An 18,907-nucleotide genomic window follows, 5' to 3' on the forward strand; every position below is an offset into this window, starting at 1 on the left:
TAATCCCCTTCCACTTTAGGTGCAATCCATCCTTCTTGTATAGGTCACTTCTACCCCAAAGAAATTCCAATGAACCAAAAATGTGAATCCTTCTCCCTTACCCCAGCTCCTCAGCCATGCATTCATCTGCTCTATCCTCCTATTCCTGCCCTCACTAGCATAGTAGAACCGGGAGTAATACAGATGTTACTAATCTCGAGGACCTCCTTTTTAAATTCCTGCCTAACTCTCTGTAATCTCTCTTCAGAAACTCAACGTTTTCCCTGCCTATGTCGTTGGTTCCAATGTGGACAATGACCTCCTGCTAGCCACACTCCTCCTTGAGCACATTCTGCACCCTCTGTGAGACATGCTTGATCCTGGCACCAGGGAAGCAACACAGCATTCTGAACTTTCGCTGCTGACCACAGAAACATCTGTGTGTACCTCAGACTAGAGAGTCCCCTAACACAATTGATCTCTTGGAACCCGAAATACCTCTCATTGCATTAGAGCCAGTCTCAATACCAGACACTTGGCTGTTCGTGCTACATTCCCCTGAGAATCCATCACCCCCTACATTTTCCTAAACAGCATACTTGTTTGAAAGGGGGATAGCCACAGAAGTCTCCTGCACTACCTGCCTAACTCTCTTACCTTTCCTGGAGTTAACCCATTTATGTGACTGTAATTGCGACATTTCCTCCTTCCTACTACTGCCATCCATCACATTCCCTTGCTCTTGTAAATTTCTCATTGCCTCTAACTGTCTCTCCAACCAATCCATTTGATCTGATAGGATTCACAACCAATGGCATTTATTGAAGATATAATCCTCAGTAACACATAAACTCTCCCTAAACTCCCACATCCGACAAGAAGAGCATATCACTCTACTAAGGGCCATTCTTGCTTCTTTCAATCTACAGACCCAGAAAATAACATTGTCTTATTCCTCTACAAAACACTGCTCCAGGGTAAAGTCATACTTATGGCTTATATTTTTAAAGTTTAATTAAGAGACATATCTCAATATAATATATTGTCAAGAAAGAACCCACTCTAATCACTATTGCAGACTTACTGTGAGGCCACGCTTAAAATATTCACTTATGTGTTTCTGTGCTGTGACCTCTCCCAAACAAGTTCCTCCAAGATCAGTTATGAATTTCACTGTCTGTTAATTTTCCCAGACGCACGCCGATGTCCAGCGATACATGAATTCAAACAGCAAAGACAGTAACTGTGCAGGGTCACTGCTGTGTCAGTTAGCAGTATGGTTTCATTCTCTCTCTCTGTCCTGCACTGACTTCACCATGCGCTTCCTTTGTCTATTCCTCTCCCTTTTAAAACTGATGTTGTTTTGACTTTTTTTTCCTCCAAAGTTCCAGAACAATGCAATAGCATATAAAACAGTGCTTGCTGCTCCTAGAAATCAAGGAAATCACCTCCAATACCAAAAATACCTCAAACAAGGAGCAGCCTGTTACAGCCAGAAATTTTTCCTGTCCTCCATCTTGGATTACCCAGAATCATCTTGACTAACAACTGTTTCTGGATCAGTTGTTCTCTTAGAACTAGATTCTTTCTGCACACATAAAGAAGCTGGAGTTAAAAGATGCATGTAGACTCAGGTGTGAGGCGTGTTGGTTGTGATTTATGCAACCATCTTCAACTCACTCATGCTATTTGGGTTTCATTGAAAGTTGTAGCATTCTTAAGCACTTGACAGTTATTGCACCTCGAGCATGTAATCTCATCCCTGTAGCTTGTAATTTCTGATCCTTCTGCACAGTATCCGATAGGATAGCAGCACTCACAGTTTTATTAAGCTTAAAAGTAACAGGATGTTCATCAATATACATAAGTTCTGTGAATCCTGAGCTGTTGCCATCATGTTAAGCTTTTTCCACATACAGACCCCACTTTTTATTGCAGCTCTATAACTGTGTCTTGTTTCTACATTTCTTCTGGAAATAACCACATTCTTACGATTGTAAAACTATTTTGTCATAGCTGGCAATTACCTGCACTTGTGAGACTTTGCTGTTCCTAGAGTTAGTATCTTAGTATCTGCTCAATGCAATTATATTTTAACTTGATCAGCTTCAATATTGGCACAGATAGTTCTTCTATAACATGACGGTTGCATTCTCATAGAAAAATTATGCTTTAAGAACAGTGTTTAAAGTGTGGGCAATATAATTGCTTTGCAGCCAACACACATTTTAAAAGTTCGTGCTTTAGAAACTATGTCCCTAATTTGTCAATTGCATTACATTGAATTTACGTTAACAAAACTCATGTTATAGCAGAATGCCCTGTATTCAATTTTGAAGCAACTCTGTATCTTAAGAATTATTTTCTTCAAAATGTCTAGTTTTGTGTTTTGTATGCTATGCCTCTAACCTAAAATCTGTTAAATATTAGTTCTCTTTCCATTTATTCTCAGTGTGCTTATTAATTCTTAGCACTTAAGAATTTAATGTTATGAACCATACAGTAATGGGACTAGAGCAGAAATGGGACTATATATTCCTCAAACTTCGGCCATAACACTTCTTAAATTCTATTAATTGTCTGTTCTGAACTAATTTGCTCCTTTCAAATTTTAAAATTTTGATCCCTTGTAGTACTGTCCTCTAGTGCCTTAGGATGATTCATTGCATTAAAGGCGCCATATGAGTTCTTGTCTTCCCCGAACTGTTATTGCAACTGCACAGAAGCCCTCTGGAATACAGTGCCTGTATATGGCAGGTCAGAAGATTACAGGTAGAATTGTCTAGTCTCCATCATTCTTTTAAAGACATAAAGTGTCCATAGGTTACCATATTAATCAAGTTTTGCTTGGTTGTCAATTGAATAGTTTACTTACTCTTCTGTGGCAGTATAGCAAACAAGATTTTTAACTACAATATTTTGCTGATTCTTAAGAATATCTTAAGATTCTGAACCTAGTTTCTTCCACGTGCATGGTGGATGAAATGGCTACGTCAAACAAAAATCATATAATGGCGGTCACACGATTTATGATGCAATGAATATTGTATGCACAGTTGTTTCTTAACAAGGGTCTCATCATGTCTAATTCATTTCATCATCTTAGAAACATTTCATTTGCACCCAAAACCATTGGGAATTATAATGGTGGTTTTTGGACTATAACCTTACATCCACAAATGCTTTCTGAAGCTTATCAGCCAGCAGTATAACACCCATCACTGCACTGCAGATATGCATCAGATGCCTGCACTGAACCATGAGAGCATTACTGTGCAATTCACAAATTCATTTTAGTGATATCCTATGAATCATGCACGTTATTACTTATCGGATTTTGGTATGTATTTTAAAGGACAAACTAAAGATTTAGACGTTTGACAGGTCTGATCATTATTCATTATCCTCGAGGCAATAAAAAGGCCTTTATTGTATTATATTTAGACATTCCACATAAGCTTAGCATCAAAGGCCATTCCTGCAAGACGATCCCATGTTCTTGAGAATCCAGAGTATGTGGTGAATTTCTTTGATACCTTTGGGGTATATGAATGGGGCAAGACTTTGTATCACAGAAGTCAGGCAAGAGTTGTTTATGTCTGTTGCCCACTATTGCTTAGCTTATGCTTTTTAGATATTCCCATAATCCAAATCCAACCTCCATGCCAAGTTGCATGTGTCTTTATATTATTGAATGGTAATGAAAGACAAAAATGTGGCCGATCCAGGTGGCCGGCATTTGTATCTGCAATGCACTCGCTATAACCGAGAGTTACAGAGAGCAGTTGAGACATGTGAAAGTAATAGAAATCAAAGCATAAACAGTCTTGTGTATTTGACCAGCATTTTTGCATTTTGTAAAATAAATTTCTAGTAATGCTTTTACCATTCTGACAACTCCAACTTTTCAATTTATCCCTTTGATAATACAGCAATGTTTTGCCCGTATTCACTGATCTGCTAAAACAGCTTCTGAGAAATAGGTACAGCATTACCTATGGCTGAGTTCAATAGACCATTATCATGACCAGGGACAGTACAGGATTAAGAAAAGGGGAGTCATACTATTATACAGTACTGTTGCATTATTTTAAAAGACCTAGAACATCCTTGGTATATAGATGCACATTCTAGCTGCTATATTTACTGCTGCTCTGGAGTCAGATGCCAGGCAACAATGTATCTCTCCAACTATCCTCAACCATGTTTGGTGATATTCTTAGTATATTGGCTAGCTTGCCATCATCATGCGACATCTATTTTTGTCCTAAGTGCCTTGATGAACAACCTGTACCAGCCATTAAATACATATCATTTGGACTAAAGTGCAACTAAATGGTGGAATGGTGCAACTAAAAATGTATGGGTTTTCAGAGCTGTATTGATCACCTGTTGAAAGAAACAGCAAGAAAGCAGTAAAAAAAAACTTTGAATTACTGGGTGACTCAAAATGGCTGTGCATTTTCCACTCACTGCTGCTGTGAAATTGAAAAGATATGAAATTGAATTGGAATTTCTCCCCACTGTCACTAGCAAAACTATGAAGTAGCTACAGAATTAATTTAAAAACCTGAACAAGTGTATTGTTATGATTCCAACTGATTATAATGTTGGGGAAGTTAGATTGCAGAATGAAACGTCATTTGATATATCATTAGTTTTATTTTGGCAATTTACTTATCTTGGCAATCAGTCACTGAGCATATTCACAAGAGGCCGTTAATTGATTTTACCAAAGGGACTTCAAAGTTATTATACACAAAAAGAAAACAAAGCAAAAATTATTTTACTGTATTTGAAACAATATTATTACAAATGTCAAAAATTAAGATTCAAACATTTTACACTCAACAATGCTCTTGCAGATACTCAAACCTCAGTGAAGAGTCACTCTGTTTACACTTTAAATGTCCTTGTTCAGAATGGCATGCTGCAATTGGGTTTTTACTGGCAAAAAACTACATTTACTCAATATTATTCCTTTAAATCTCTCAGGAAGAAACATTAACTAAACATTAACTAACTGCTAACATCGGTCACTTATTCCATAATATATTCCTTAAATATATGCTGTCAACAGTCTTGTAGTCTGCCTGCCTGCCTCACTGATGCCTTAAAGCCTTCTGCTTCTGGAGCTTTTACTACATTCTAAGCCACTCTGGACTTTTCCTTTTTTCTACCCTGTGTTGGGAATATTTATATTAATGGAGGAGAAAACAGACAGTTCCAATATTTGGGTATTCTGGGTCTTATTCTACATTAAAATGAGTTTTAACCACGTGATTTCTGAGAGTTGTGTTCAGCAGCAATTACTGAAATGTCAAGAGTTGAAGAATGTTAAGTGACTTTTTAAAAGCCAAGGTTTAAGAGGAGAAGAGATAGGTTATAGTGTTAACTGCAACCCCCAAGTTTATTTTCAATTCTTCATTCAAATGTATGTAAAAAAGATTTCCAGACACCCCAATGTCTCTCAGAAATTAATGCTCAAAATGAAAATAAAAGTATATTTCCTTCCTTGTATAGCTTTAAAGTATATTTCTTTCCTCTGAACTGAGGGGCTCAATAGACCATTTCAGGGAGTAGTCAATAGTCCTCCACATGATTGTGGGTCTGGAGTCACATGTAGATCAGGTCAGGTACGGACAGATTTTCTTCACCTATGTCCCTAAGTGTGAATAGTTTCTCATTTGTGGGAATCTGAGAGCACAAACTGGTAGCAATAATTGTCTGTAGGGGACAAAAACTCAAAAAGTTTTACACACTGAATTAGGTTGAAATAGCAATGCCTGATTTGGATGATGTGGGGGTGCTGGCTTTGGATTCGCATGAACAAAGTTAAAAATCACACAACAGGGGTTATAATCCAACAGGTTTATTTGGAAGCACTAGCTTTCAAGGCGCTGACTCTTCATCAGGTGGCTGTGGAGTAAGACCATACGACACAAAATTTATAGCAAAAGGGTTAGTGTCACGGAGGTGTAATGACATATTAAACAATGACATATTAAGTCTTGCATCTTTTAGGATGGGATATGCTGGTTTAGGCTCTTTAATATATAAATTCGAGAATCAATTTTAAGTTACATTCTCAAGGTGTTATCTTAGCTAAGACAATGTATTAAAGATGTGAACTTAAAGTCTGTCCCAATGCTGAGTCAGTTTTATTTCTAAATTGGGCCTTGCAGAATCCTACATGGATTTATGCAATGTTTGAGCAAAACAAAACGTAATTCTGCAACTGCAGATCCACCCCATAAATTTATATATGTGCGCGTGTAGGAGAAATTGGGTGGGTGTGAGTGCATGTGAAAGAATGTGTGTATGGGTGTGTAAACTTGGTCAAGCATGTGTGTGAGTGTGATGGGGTATAGGCCTGTGAGAGGATGCATGCTTAGGTTTGAGTGTAGGGGATGCATGTGTGTGCACATGAGAGAGAGCTTGTGTATGAGTGAAGATCTGCATGAGTGTGTGAGTATGTAGGAGTGTGTGTGAGTGTGAGAGTATGTAGGAGTGTGTGTATGTGCACGCGCTTGTGTTGTGTGAGAGTGTATGAACCCAAGCTTCCGGTTGAGGCCATTTCTATGGATTTCAAACTTGGCTGTCAGCCTCTGCTCGGCCACTTGGCATTGTTGCCTGTCCCGAAATCTGCCTTGGAGAATGGTCACCCGAATGTCCGAGGCCAAATGTCCCTGACCGCCGAAGTGTTCTCTGACTGGGAAGGAACACTCCTGGCTGTTGATTGTTGGGTGGTATCCATTCATCCGTTGCCATAAACTCTGTTCGGTCTCGCCAATGTACCATGTCTCAGGGCATCCTTGATGGCAACGTATGAGATAGACAACACTGGCCAAGTCATGCTTTGGTGCATACACGGCAGATACCTGTGACTTGGCCAAGGTTGTCTATCTCATACACTGCAGGCAAGAATGCCGTGAGGCATGATACATTGATGAGACCGAGCAGAGACTACAGCAACAGATGAACGGATACCACACAACAATCACCAGCAAGTCGGGGGGATGGCCTCAACTGGGAGCTTGGGTTCACTCTCTCTCTCTCTATCTCACACTCTCTTTCTCTCTCTCTCACACACACACACACACACACACACACGTTTGTGGGATGAATTTATATGAGCAGAATTACATTTTATTTTGCTCAAAAATCTCTTTACGATTCCTTAAATCCCTTTTTAAGAAATGGATTCAGTCTGAACATTGAGGCACAGACAGCCTCACTCATGGCACCAAACATTTTCAATGCATTATCTGAGCTAACATGGCACCTATTGTTAAAGTTCACTTGAGAATGTAACTTTTAGAAAAAATTCTGGGATTTACATATGAAAGAACTGAAACTAACATGGTCATTCTAAAAGATGAGACGTAACTAACAATCCAGATCTTTTTCAATATATAATTTCAGTTGCATCACATGTTACGCTTTTGCTATAAATTCTGTGTCCTACAATCTTATACTCCACAACCACCTGATGAAGGAGCAGCGTTCCGAAAGCTAGTGCTTACAACTAAACCTGTTGAACCATAACCTGGTGTTGTCTGATTTTTAACCAAATTAAGACTGTTTGATGTCCTGATTTGGAGGAGCTAGTGTTGGAGTGGGATGGACAAAGTTAAAAATCACACAACACCAGGTTATAGTCCAACAGGTTGATTTGGAAGCACTAGCTTTCAAAGCGCTGCTTCTTCATCAGGTGGTTGTGGACAGAATCATAAGACACAGAATTTAAAGCGACAGGAGTGCAGTGTCATAGAAGGTAAAATTAAACAAATTTAGCTTAAGTCTTTCATCTTTTAGAATAATCATGTTAGTTTTGGTTCCTTCATATGTAAACCCCAGAATGTTTTTAAAGCTACATTCTCAAGATAGCTTTAACAATAGGTGCCATCTTAGCTCAGATAATGCATTGAAAGTGTGAAGTTAAATTCTGTATGTGTCCCACTGCTAGGTCAGACTGATTCTATTTCTAAAGTGGGATTTGCAGAATCATACATGGATTTATGCAATTTTGAGCAAAATAAAATGTAATTCTGCAAGTACAAATTCACCCACAAAGTTATATATGTTCGCTTGCAGGGGAGACCAAGTGAGTCTGTACATGTGGGTGTGTGTGTGGGGGTGTGAGTGTCTGTGAGAGAGTGTGTGTATGTGTGTGTGCATGTGCATGAGTATAATGCGGTATAAGTTTGGAAAGTGTGTGTGTGGGTATGAGTGTGGGAGGTCCACATGTAAGCATATGAGAGAGACCTTGTGTGTGAGAGAGGGTCTGCGTGAGTGTGTTGGTCTGTACAAGTGTATGCGTGTGTGCATGTGTGTTAGAGAGTGTATAGTGCAGTGGGGGTCACTTGTAGAGTGACATGAACCCAAGGTCCTGGTTGAGGCCATCCCCATGGGTACCGAACTTGGTTATCAGTCTCTGCTCAGCCACTGTGCATTGTTGCCTGTCCCAAAGTCCACCTTGAAGGATGGTCACCCGAAGGTCCGAGGCAGAATGTCCTGGACTGCTGTGTCTCACGATTCTGCTCCAAAACCACCCGAAGAAGCAGCACTTTGAAAGCTAGTGCTTCCAAATAAACCTGTTGGACTATAACCTGGTGTTATTTGATGTCCAAGAGACTAACAAGTGAAAAGAATGGTAGCATGAAACAAAGAATACACATCATGCAGATAAAAGAATATGAAAGCGGTGTTGACAGATGCATGAATTCACAGTTAAAAAAGGAAATGTTCCACATATTTATCAAGCTGCAGAGCTTGTGGAAAGCCAAATATTGGGAGAAGATGGGTAGAACAAAGAAAGCAGATCTGGGTGGAATGCTTTTCAGAGGGTTGGCATGGACTAGATGGGCTGAATGGCCTGCTTCCACACTGTAGGGAGTCCATGATTCTAAGATTGCAAACCATTAACCAAAGACAAAGCAACAAGACAATGCAAAGTAAAAAAAATCTGTGACCTGTAAGAAACCATAGAACTGTAGATATTCTGTATGTGATGGTTCCCAGAGAAAGAAAATTCAAACACCCATTCAGATCAGGATGAGAGCAAGAAATAAGCCCACAATTATAATTCTAAAGTCAAAGCTTAATGCCAGAGCATAGAGTAACATTCTCCTACTCAGACGATACCAGATCTGTCCTGAAATTTTTTAAGGGAGAAACAGATGACACAGTGGCTCAGTGGTTAGCACTGGTGCCTCACAACACCAGATACCCGGGTTTGATTCTAGACTCGTGCGACTGTCTGTGTTGAGTTTGCACATTCTCTTTGTGTCTGCGTGGGTTTCCCCCAGATGCTCTGGTTTCCTCTCACAGTCCAAAGGTGTACAGGTTAGGTGGATTGGCCATGCTAAATTGCCTATAGTGTTCAAGGATGTGTAGGTTAGATGCATTAGTCAGGGGTACATATAGGGTGGGGGGAATGGGTCTGTGTGGTTTGCTCTTCAGAGGGTTGGTGTGGGCTTGTTGAAGGGCCTGTTTCCATGGTGTAGGGATTCTATCTAAAATCCAGGAATGGCGCTGCAACACTGAGAAATACCAGTGCTAATGGCACACATGGGAGAAATTAAATTCAATAACTAGGAATCACCTAACTCAGAGGGCCACACAAAGCAAAATATGCTAACTGTATGTTCTACATCACTTAAACCACTGTGGTTCTGCTTTCCTGGAGTTGAGCAGTTGAGAAGAGCTGCAGCTTTTTTAATGAATGATGAGCTGAACACAGAGTTGAAGGTAGTATTTCCATTGAAAAGTGTCCTCCAGCAAAAGCGAGGCTGATCTGGTACAAGTTTACCCAGTACATTTTGATGAGATGGTTAAATGCTGTGATGATTTTGAGTAACACATCACTATTAACCCACCGATGAAATTAGTGATTCTCCCCGACATAAAGTACCAATAGAAACAGAGCTCTAAGAGATGAAAGAAAAAGAAAGTCACAGAGCCTTAAGATTGAATAAATTCTATTTTGGTAATTAAAAGACAAGCCAAATGTATAGCTACAACTTTGCCTGGGTTTCAAAGGTCTTAACCAATCAAGAATCGCTACCCTATTCCAATACCGGGAGGGATCACATCAGCATTGGAAGGACAAGGTTACACTAAACTTGATTATTTAATGTTAGAAATGACTATCGAAATTTTAAGCTTGCTGAGGAAACTTGGCATTTGACAACATTCAACACCTGTTGTAAATTCTGTGTCTAACTTTTGGCCTTAGTTGGGGCTGTTGTGGCACAGTATAGTGTCCCTACCTCTGAACTAGGAGAAACGGGTTCAAATCTCACCTGCTGCAATGGTGTGTAATAACATCTCTGAACAAGTTGATTTGAAAATATTTTGGATCTTAAATGAGTTACAGGACTGTATTTTTCTCAAAGCCTAGTACTCAAGCTGACCAGACAACATATACCCCTTCCCCAGGTATGACTCATCATCGCCTCAAGACCTAAACCAACCAGGGACCTGCCCTGACACCCATCCCACTCCCAGACACACCCCATGACCTGATCCAATAGCACACAACCCCATCCTGTGACCCAACCCATCACCTCCGCATGAATCAAGCTGACAGGACCCTCCTCCAAAGCCTCAGGAATGGTCCTTAATCTCTTCCCACCAGTGGCTGTATACACCTTACCTGCCCTGACTCAAACACCCCCTCCTCACCACCACAGGCAGACCTGACCTGACACCTCGACCCACCATTATTTTTAATTTTTCAAATTAGCACAAGTGTAGAGCTATATTTGCTGTTTTTCAATCATGTTATTGTTGCTATCTTGAAAACATTACTTTGGCTGTGATTATCTCAAATAGTCTTAGTGTGTTACATTAAAAACCCAATACAGCAAACACAAACTTACTTAGAAATATAGCCCATCACTTTATTAATACATATGACCACATTTTACAGACTACAAATTAAATGTTTTGACAATGAATAAAATAAATACATTTATAAGATGGAGTACTTCCTGTAAAATTAATAATTCAAATCTAGAATCTGATACTTTTGGCAAACAAAGCAAATCTTGAGCATAAAACTCTCCAAAATGTCACTAGTTTTTGCAGCAAAATGTAACATAACATCAAACATATCCTGGTTTGTTAGACCTTAGTTTTCTGGAGAACTATAAACTAGTATTAACTTACTGTTTTGTCTGAGTAACCATTCAAATTAATGTGGTGATAACTAGTTGCTATTATTTATAGACCCTCTCGGATATTTCATTCGGGGTAAACAAAAATGTAATGTGGGAGAAGACATTTAGTTATAACAATCATAATGGGTTTATTCCCATCAAGGGGCCATCTAGTGTTCAAACAATAGGAAAATATTATACTTATTACTTTATCATCAGGTGTTCTGTACGTTTTAATTCATGATTTTTCATGTCGTTGTGTATACCTGTCCACTTCTCAAGAGTTTGGTTTGTAGGAGAGGGATGGATTGATCTATGTAGGTGAAATCTGAATCAATAATGTACGGTTACAAACTTTCAAATGGTACTCAGCAGGCTCACAAACCAAAGGGGAATGTTTTAACACTATACATGGGGCACGGTACTAATAGTCTGGAGAAAGAGGTCACCAGAATTTAGTCATGACCAACAAGTTAAATGAGCATCACATGGATAAAATGCATGTTTAGTAAACATGAAATGAGAATAAGAAATCATTCTATATCAGTGAAATGCGGTCACAACATTGATTTTAGAATATTCTTGACTACTTAGATACTAGCTGCTTGGAGCAAGCAGCATACTATAGATTTCCAAGTTCAGAAAGCAGTGGGATAAATGCTTTCTGTTTGTAGCTTGAAGCCTCTTTATGTATCAGCCTAAAAAAATACAAACAAAACTATTCTGTGTGAACCCTAGGTTATCTGGAAATATTTGCAACTTAGGAATGGAAAAGCTGCTGAATAAAATCATCCTGTTGGAACCAGCCAGCTATCAATGAATTATTTGTCTTGAAACAAATGATTTCTAAGGGGTTAATTTGCAGCAATTGTATAACTGCTAATGGTTTTCATTAAATGCGATAGATAATATAGATACTCCTGAAAATGTCCAATAAAACATTGTAAATAACACAAAAGTTGTGATTTAGAAATAATGACCTAACATACTGGAGATGACTCAATGTGCCAGCAACAGATAGTCATCTCCTGACAGGTTTAATAGTTGAGGAGAAAGTGAGGGCTTCAGATGCTGGAGATCAGAGTTGGGAGTGTGGTGCTGGAAAAGCACAACAGGTCAGGCAGCATCTGAGGAGCAGGAGAATTGATGTTTCGGGCAAGAGCCCTTCATGATGACAGTTTAATAGTTGACACCACAGTCCATGCCTTTAGACATAAACCAGTTCTATTTCATTTGATACTGTAAATTTTCAACCTATTTTAAAACATTGTTTAAAACATTGATGTATTAAAACAAAGTTAATTTGATATGTTTCTTTCAGGGTCTGAATTAAGCAATATGGAACTGAATGGTTCCGATAAAGAATTAAAAGAAGGTCCAAGATTCTCACCAAGTCTCATTAAAACAACAGATCCGCATCTGAAAAGACTCAAAAGATCCAGCTCAGGTATGTTTCAAAAAGACCTTCAGGCCAAGGCATTTTTCCTTCATTATACTTCAGCTCTGTCAGTTAAAAAACATCAATCCTAAATTTCTGACCTCTCTTTTATTTAATTAAAAAATACATTGGGACAGATTTTGCTGCCACTGGCATTCGTTCAACTTATATTTCACCATAGACCATTTGAGTGTTTTTGCATAACACACAGAAATAGACCATTCAGTACAACCCGTCCATGCCAACCAGATATCCCAACCCAATCTAGTCCCACCTGCCAGTACCCAGCCCATATCCCTCCAAACCCTTCCTACTCAAATACCATCCAGATGCCTCTTAAGTGTTGCAATTGTACCAGCCTCCACCACTTCCTCTGGCAGTTCATTCCATACATTTACCACCCTCTGCGTGAAAAAGTTGCCCTTAGGTCTCTTTTATATCTTTCCCCTCTCACCCTAAACCTATGCCCTCTAGTTCTGGATTCCCCCACCGCCCAGAAAAGACTTTATTTATCCTATTTATCCTATCAATGCTCCTCATGATTTTGTAAACCTCTATAAAGTCACCCCTCAGCCTCCGACACTCCAAGGAAAACAGCCCCAGCCTGTTCAGCCTCTCCCTACAGCTCAAATCCTCCAACCCTGGCAACATCCTTGTAAATCTTTTCTGAACCCTTTCAGGTTTCACAACATCCTTCCGATAGGAAGGAGACCAGAATTGCACACAATATCCCAACAATGGCCTAACCAATGTCCTGTACAGCTGCAACATGACCTCCCAACTCCTGTACTCAATACTCTGACCAATAAAGGAAAGCATACCAAATGCCTCCTTCACTATCCTATCTACCTGCAACTCCACTTTCAAGGAGCTATGAACTTGCACACTCCCTAGGACCTTACCATTAAGTGTATAAGTCCCTCTAAGATTTGCTTTCCTAAAATGCAGCACATCGCATTTATCTAAATTAAACTCCATCTACCACTTCTCAGCCCATTGGCCCATCTGTAAGGAAAATGGGATCTGTGTAAACTGAACAAATAACTGTGATAGTCTGTTTTCAGTCTGATTAGATTGTGAATGAACAGCACAGAGTGTACCAATGCATGTAGTTCGAATACAGAATTCAGCACAATCAGGAACAAATGATGGAAAGATTGGATTAAGAGAGAGAAATAAAGTGACAAAAAAAAAAATCTTAAGTTGTCAAATAATAAACAAAAGTTGAACGTTCATGAAAAAACAGTGCTGAAGAGATTATCTAGTAGTAATTAAAACTCACCGCCATTAAAAGCATCCTTAGACCAAAGTGAACAAGCTTTTGTGGCAAGTTTAGCCCATACCATGTTGTCAGGGCAGAAATTTCATGCTGTTGAATATAATTCAAATGTGATTTACTGTTTTTTGCAGTTACTAGACACACATAAATCTTAGGCAGCAACTTGTGAATTTTAAATGTGCACTGAATATCCACCCTGTGGAGTTCGAGCTCTTGTGATAGAATCAGTGATAGCGTCTCTACCACTGGGCTAGGAGACCTGGGTTCAAGTTCCAACTGCTCTAGAGGTGTGTCATAACATATAATAAAATCCCTACAGTGTAGAAGCAGGCCATTCAGCCCATCAAGTTCACACTGACCTACTGAAGAGTATCACTCCTAAACCCAAACCCTGTCCTAACTCTTTGTCACTGCATTTCCCATGGCTAATCCACCCAGCCTGCACATCCCTGAACACTATGGGAAATTTAGCATGCTAATCCATCTAACCTGCATATCTTTGGACTGTGGGAGGAAACCGGAGCACCTGAAGGAAACCCACACAGACAGAGGGAGAATGTGCCAACTCTACACAGACAATGTGGAATCGAGCCCAGGACCCTGGCGCTGGGAGGCAGCAATGTTAATCACTGTGGCACAGAACATCTTGGTGAAAAATATCTATCTACATTTAAATAGGAAAGAGCCTTTCTGGTACTGCCATAGCCTCTGAGCCAAGAGATGAAGTCCCACTGGTTCCAGAAATTTGTAACAACAACTCTGAACAGACTGATGAGAAAATATCTCCTCTGAGGAACTCCAGCAGTGATGCTCTGGGCTGAAATGATTGATTCCTAGTGGGTGCAACCATCTTCCTTTGAGCTTGATGTGACTCTGATCAGTGGAAAGTTGCCATAGATTTCCACTGATGTCAAGTTTACAAGGGACAGTCGATATCACTCACTGTCACTTCAGCTACGGATTTAACTTTTTTGGCGTTTTGATAACTAAGCAAGCACATGAGATAGAAAAAAAAGAAAAATATGTTAAATGGTTTTGAAGTAAAGAAATAAGAGAAAATTCGTGTGGAGTATAAATACTAGGACAGACTAATTCACCTATTTTTGTTGTTATAATTCACTTGGGTAGCAGGATTTTGTATTTAACAAGAATCACTATTTATTACAATTAGGTGAACTGCATAGAATCCCTCCAGTGTGGGAGCAGGCCATTCAGCCCATTGATTCCACACTAACCCTCCAAAGAGCATCTCTCCCAGACACAACTCGCCTACCCTACCCCTGTAGCCTGCATTTCCCATGGCTAACCACCTAGCTTGCACATCCCTGGATAGTATGGACAATTTAGCGTTGCTAGTCCACCTAACCTGCTGATCTTTGAACTGTGGGAAGAAGCCAGAGCACCTGAAGGAAACCCACACAGACACAGGGAGAATGTGCAAACTCCACACAGACAGTCACCCAAGGGTGGAATCGAACCCAAGTCCTGGCACTGTGAGGCAGCAGTGCTAACCACTGAGCCACCATGTCACCCTAAACCCTAAGCTTCCCCATAGCTACACATGCACAGATGCTTGCACATGCACAGATGCTTGCACGTGCACACACATGCAAAAGTATTCCACTGGTTTGCAAGAGGTAGATGATGGCTGGTTCACTTTGAAAGGTCTCTCACGTATCCAATTCAAAGTCATAACTTGCAGCATGGCAGCATGGTTTGTTCTTGAGAGTTAAAGTGACTTGCTGCAGAGAACCAAAAGAGGAAGTTTTTGGCTGCTGCCAACCTTCTGGTTTCTCTTCTGATTTAATTAGTTTCTGTCTGTCTTGCTCACAACCAAACTTGCAGATAAATGACAACCAATCATCTTATTGTTGGCACAGAAAACCTTTATTGATAATTACTCCCTAGCCTACAAACCAAGCAGCTTAACTCGTAAACAATTCCTCATTTCCAGTTCATCTACACATTGCTGCAACTCACAGCTACACAGATTTCACAACAGCAATCAAATTCCTTACTTTCAAACATGCAGTCATCCTTGTAAATCTCTGATTTTGAACAGTTCTCTCTCATTTCAGTCCATACCTTTTTAAAAGCACACACAATTGCAGTGTTACTGTGCCCTCTCGATTTTGTTTGATCATTGCTCTGCTCCCAATATGCAATGGAAAAATACCCAGAACCTCTCCTGCAACTGGTTAGTCTCTTTAGCCTCAACTGGACTTTCCGTGATTATCGATCTTTGAGTCTGGTTAAAATTTGGCGTCTGTACACTGTACCCCCTCCGAAGTGACTGAAATAAATAGTGTTGGAGAAATTCCGCAGGTATGGTAGCTTCTGTGCAAAGAGAAACAGATTTAACATTTCAAATCCAACATCGCACAATGTGAAGAGTCACACTAGACTTGATATGTTAACCCTGTTCTCTTTGTACAGATGCCACCATCCTGCTGAGTTTCTCCAGCACTTTCTGTTTCTACTTCACATCTTCTGCATCTGCAGTACTTTGCTTATATCTTTTCCAATGTGCATTATCTAAAACTGAATTAAATATTTCAGTTGTGTTTGATTCACTGAAGTATAATTTCCTCAATTTTATATTCTTGCCTCCTTTACTTTAACAGCAGTTTTTGTTTTTAGCTTTTATGATTACTTTTTGCTGATATGCATTGGCTTTTAGTGATCTCTGCACACGGACAACCAAATCCCTTTGCTGCTTGTTCCAAATAGAAGAATGTAGAAGAATTATTCATAATGTAGACTTTTTAAACTTCTTAATCTAACACTGAACAATAAATGTAAAACTAGATTTCTTATGATTTCTGATAAGACACTATTTGTTTGCAATGTGTATCGCGCAGTCTGAACTAATTTTCTTATCTGATTAAATATTGACACTTCAGAGAACAATATAGAGGAGTCACTGGAGCAGTAATCTTAAGGCCTATGCTAATAATAAGGAGTCATGGGTTCAAATCCCACCTTGCAGCTGGCAAAAGCTAAATTCAATTTATAACTCTATTCACGGTAATGGTGACAATTAAAATGTGATTAAAAACCTACCTGGCTCACAAAGGTACCTCAGGGAAGGAAGCTGCTGTACACTGCCAGTCTGGTCTACATTTGACACCACACCCACAGCAATGTGGTTGACTCGCAGCTGTCCTCTGAAATGAACCTCATAACTCAACCAGTTCAAGCATAATTAGGAATCAGCAATAAGTACTTAGCTTGCCAGTGATGCCCCCATTCCAAGAGTAAATTTCGAAAACAGAACATGAAGATTCACATTCCAGGGTGGGTTTAAACTAATTCACCAGGGTTCTGGGAACCTAAATTGTAGTTCGAGTATACAGGAGGTTGAGAGTAGTGAGATCAGAAATAAAGTTTCAAGGTTGCAAGAGAGTACCGGCAAGCAAGAAGTTGGTTTGAAGTGTGTCTACTTCAATGCCAGGAGCATCCAGAATAAGGTGGGTGAACTTGCAGCATGGGCTGGTACCTGGGATTTCGAAGTTGTGGTCATTTTGGAGATATGGGTAGAATGGGGCAGGAGTGGTTGTTAAAGGTTCCAGGATTTAGATGTTTCAGGAAGAACAGAGAAGATGGTAAAGGGTGAGGGGTGGCAATTGTTGGACAAGGACAGTATTATGGTTGCAGAAAAGACGTTTAAGGACTTGTCTACTGAGGTAGTAGGGGCTGAGGTTAGAATCAGGAAAAGAGAGGCCACTCTGTTGGAGTTTTCTATAGGCCTCTGAATAGTTCCAGAGATGTAGAGGAAAGGATAGCAAAGATGATTCTCAATAGGAGCAAGAATGACAGGGTAGTTCTTATGGGGGACTTTAACTTTCCAAATATTGACTGGGAATACTATAGTTCAAGTACGTTAGATTGGTCAGTTTTTGTCTAACATGTGCAGGAGAGTTTCCTGACACAGTATGTAGACAGGGTGAAAGTGAGGACTGCAGCTGCTGGAGATTAGAGTCGAGAGTGTGGTGCTGGAAAAGCACAGCAGGTCAAGCAGCATCCAAGCAGCAGGAGAATCGACGTTTCAGGCAAAAGCTCTTCATCAGGAATGAGGTTGTGAGCCGAGGGGTTGGAGAGATAAATGGGAGGGGGGTGGGGCTGGGGGGAAGGTAGCTGAGAGTGTGATAGGTAGATGAAGGTGGGGGTTAGAGAGGAGGGTGGAGCAAATAGGTTGTAAGGCAAATGAGCAGGTAGGACAGGTCATGAGGGTGATGCCGAGTTGGAAGGTTGGAACTAGGATAAGTTGGGGGGAGGGGAAGTTAGGAAACTGGTGAAATCCACATTATTGCTGTGGGGTTGGAGGGTCCCGAGGTGGAAGATGAGGCATTCCTCCTCCAGGCATCAGCTGGTTAGTGAGTGGCAATGGAGAACGCCCAGGACCTGCATGTCCTTGGCGGAGTGGGAGGGGGAGTTGAAGTGTTCAGCCACGGGGCAGTGGGGTGGCTGGTGTGTCCCGGAGATGTTTCTGAAGCATTCTGCAAGTAGGTGTCCGGTTTCCCCAATGTAGAGGAGACTGTATCGGGGGCAATGAATATAGTAAATTACATGCTTGGAGGGGGGGTCACGGTGGCTCAGTGGTTAGCACTGCTGCCTCACAGCGCCAGGGACCCGGGTTCATTTCCAGCCTCGGGCAACTGTCTGTGTGGAGTTTGCACATTCTCCCCGTGTCTGCGTGGGTTTCCTCCGGGTGCTCCGGTTTCCTCCCGCAGTCACAAAGATGGGCAGGTTAGGTGAATTGGCCATGTTAAATTGCCCATAGTGTTAGGTGAAGGGGTAAATGTAGGGGAATAGTTCTGGGTGGGTTGTTCTTCAGAAGGTCGGTGTGGACTTGTTGGGCCGAAGAGCCTGTTTCCACACTGTAGGGAATCTAATCTAATCTTGAAAAAAGTGCAGGTAAAACTCTGATGGAAGTGGAAGGTTCCTTTGGGGCCTTGGATGGAGGTGAGGGGGGAGCTGTGGGCGCAGGTTTTGCATTTCCGGCCGTGGTAGGGGACGGTGCCAGGAGGGGAGGGTGCACTGGTG

General features: G+C 40.6%; 1 protein-coding gene across 3 annotated transcripts in view; it reads left to right on the forward strand.

Moving 5' to 3' along the window:
• Nucleotides 1-18,907, forward strand: part of LOC140477125 (putative Polycomb group protein ASXL3) — a 308,321-nt gene that overhangs the window by 189,924 nt on the left and 99,490 nt on the right. For all 3 annotated transcript variants that reach the window (XM_072570448.1, XM_072570446.1, XM_072570447.1), the window contains one exon: nucleotides 12,466-12,591. In XM_072570448.1, coding sequence (XP_072426549.1) covers nucleotides 12,466-12,591 — 126 coding nt within the window. The remainder of the gene's footprint in view (nucleotides 1-12,465; nucleotides 12,592-18,907) is intronic.

This window comes from Chiloscyllium punctatum, chromosome 5 (genome assembly GCF_047496795.1).
Source record: "Chiloscyllium punctatum isolate Juve2018m chromosome 5, sChiPun1.3, whole genome shotgun sequence".
NCBI lineage: Eukaryota > Metazoa > Chordata > Chondrichthyes > Orectolobiformes > Hemiscylliidae > Chiloscyllium > Chiloscyllium punctatum.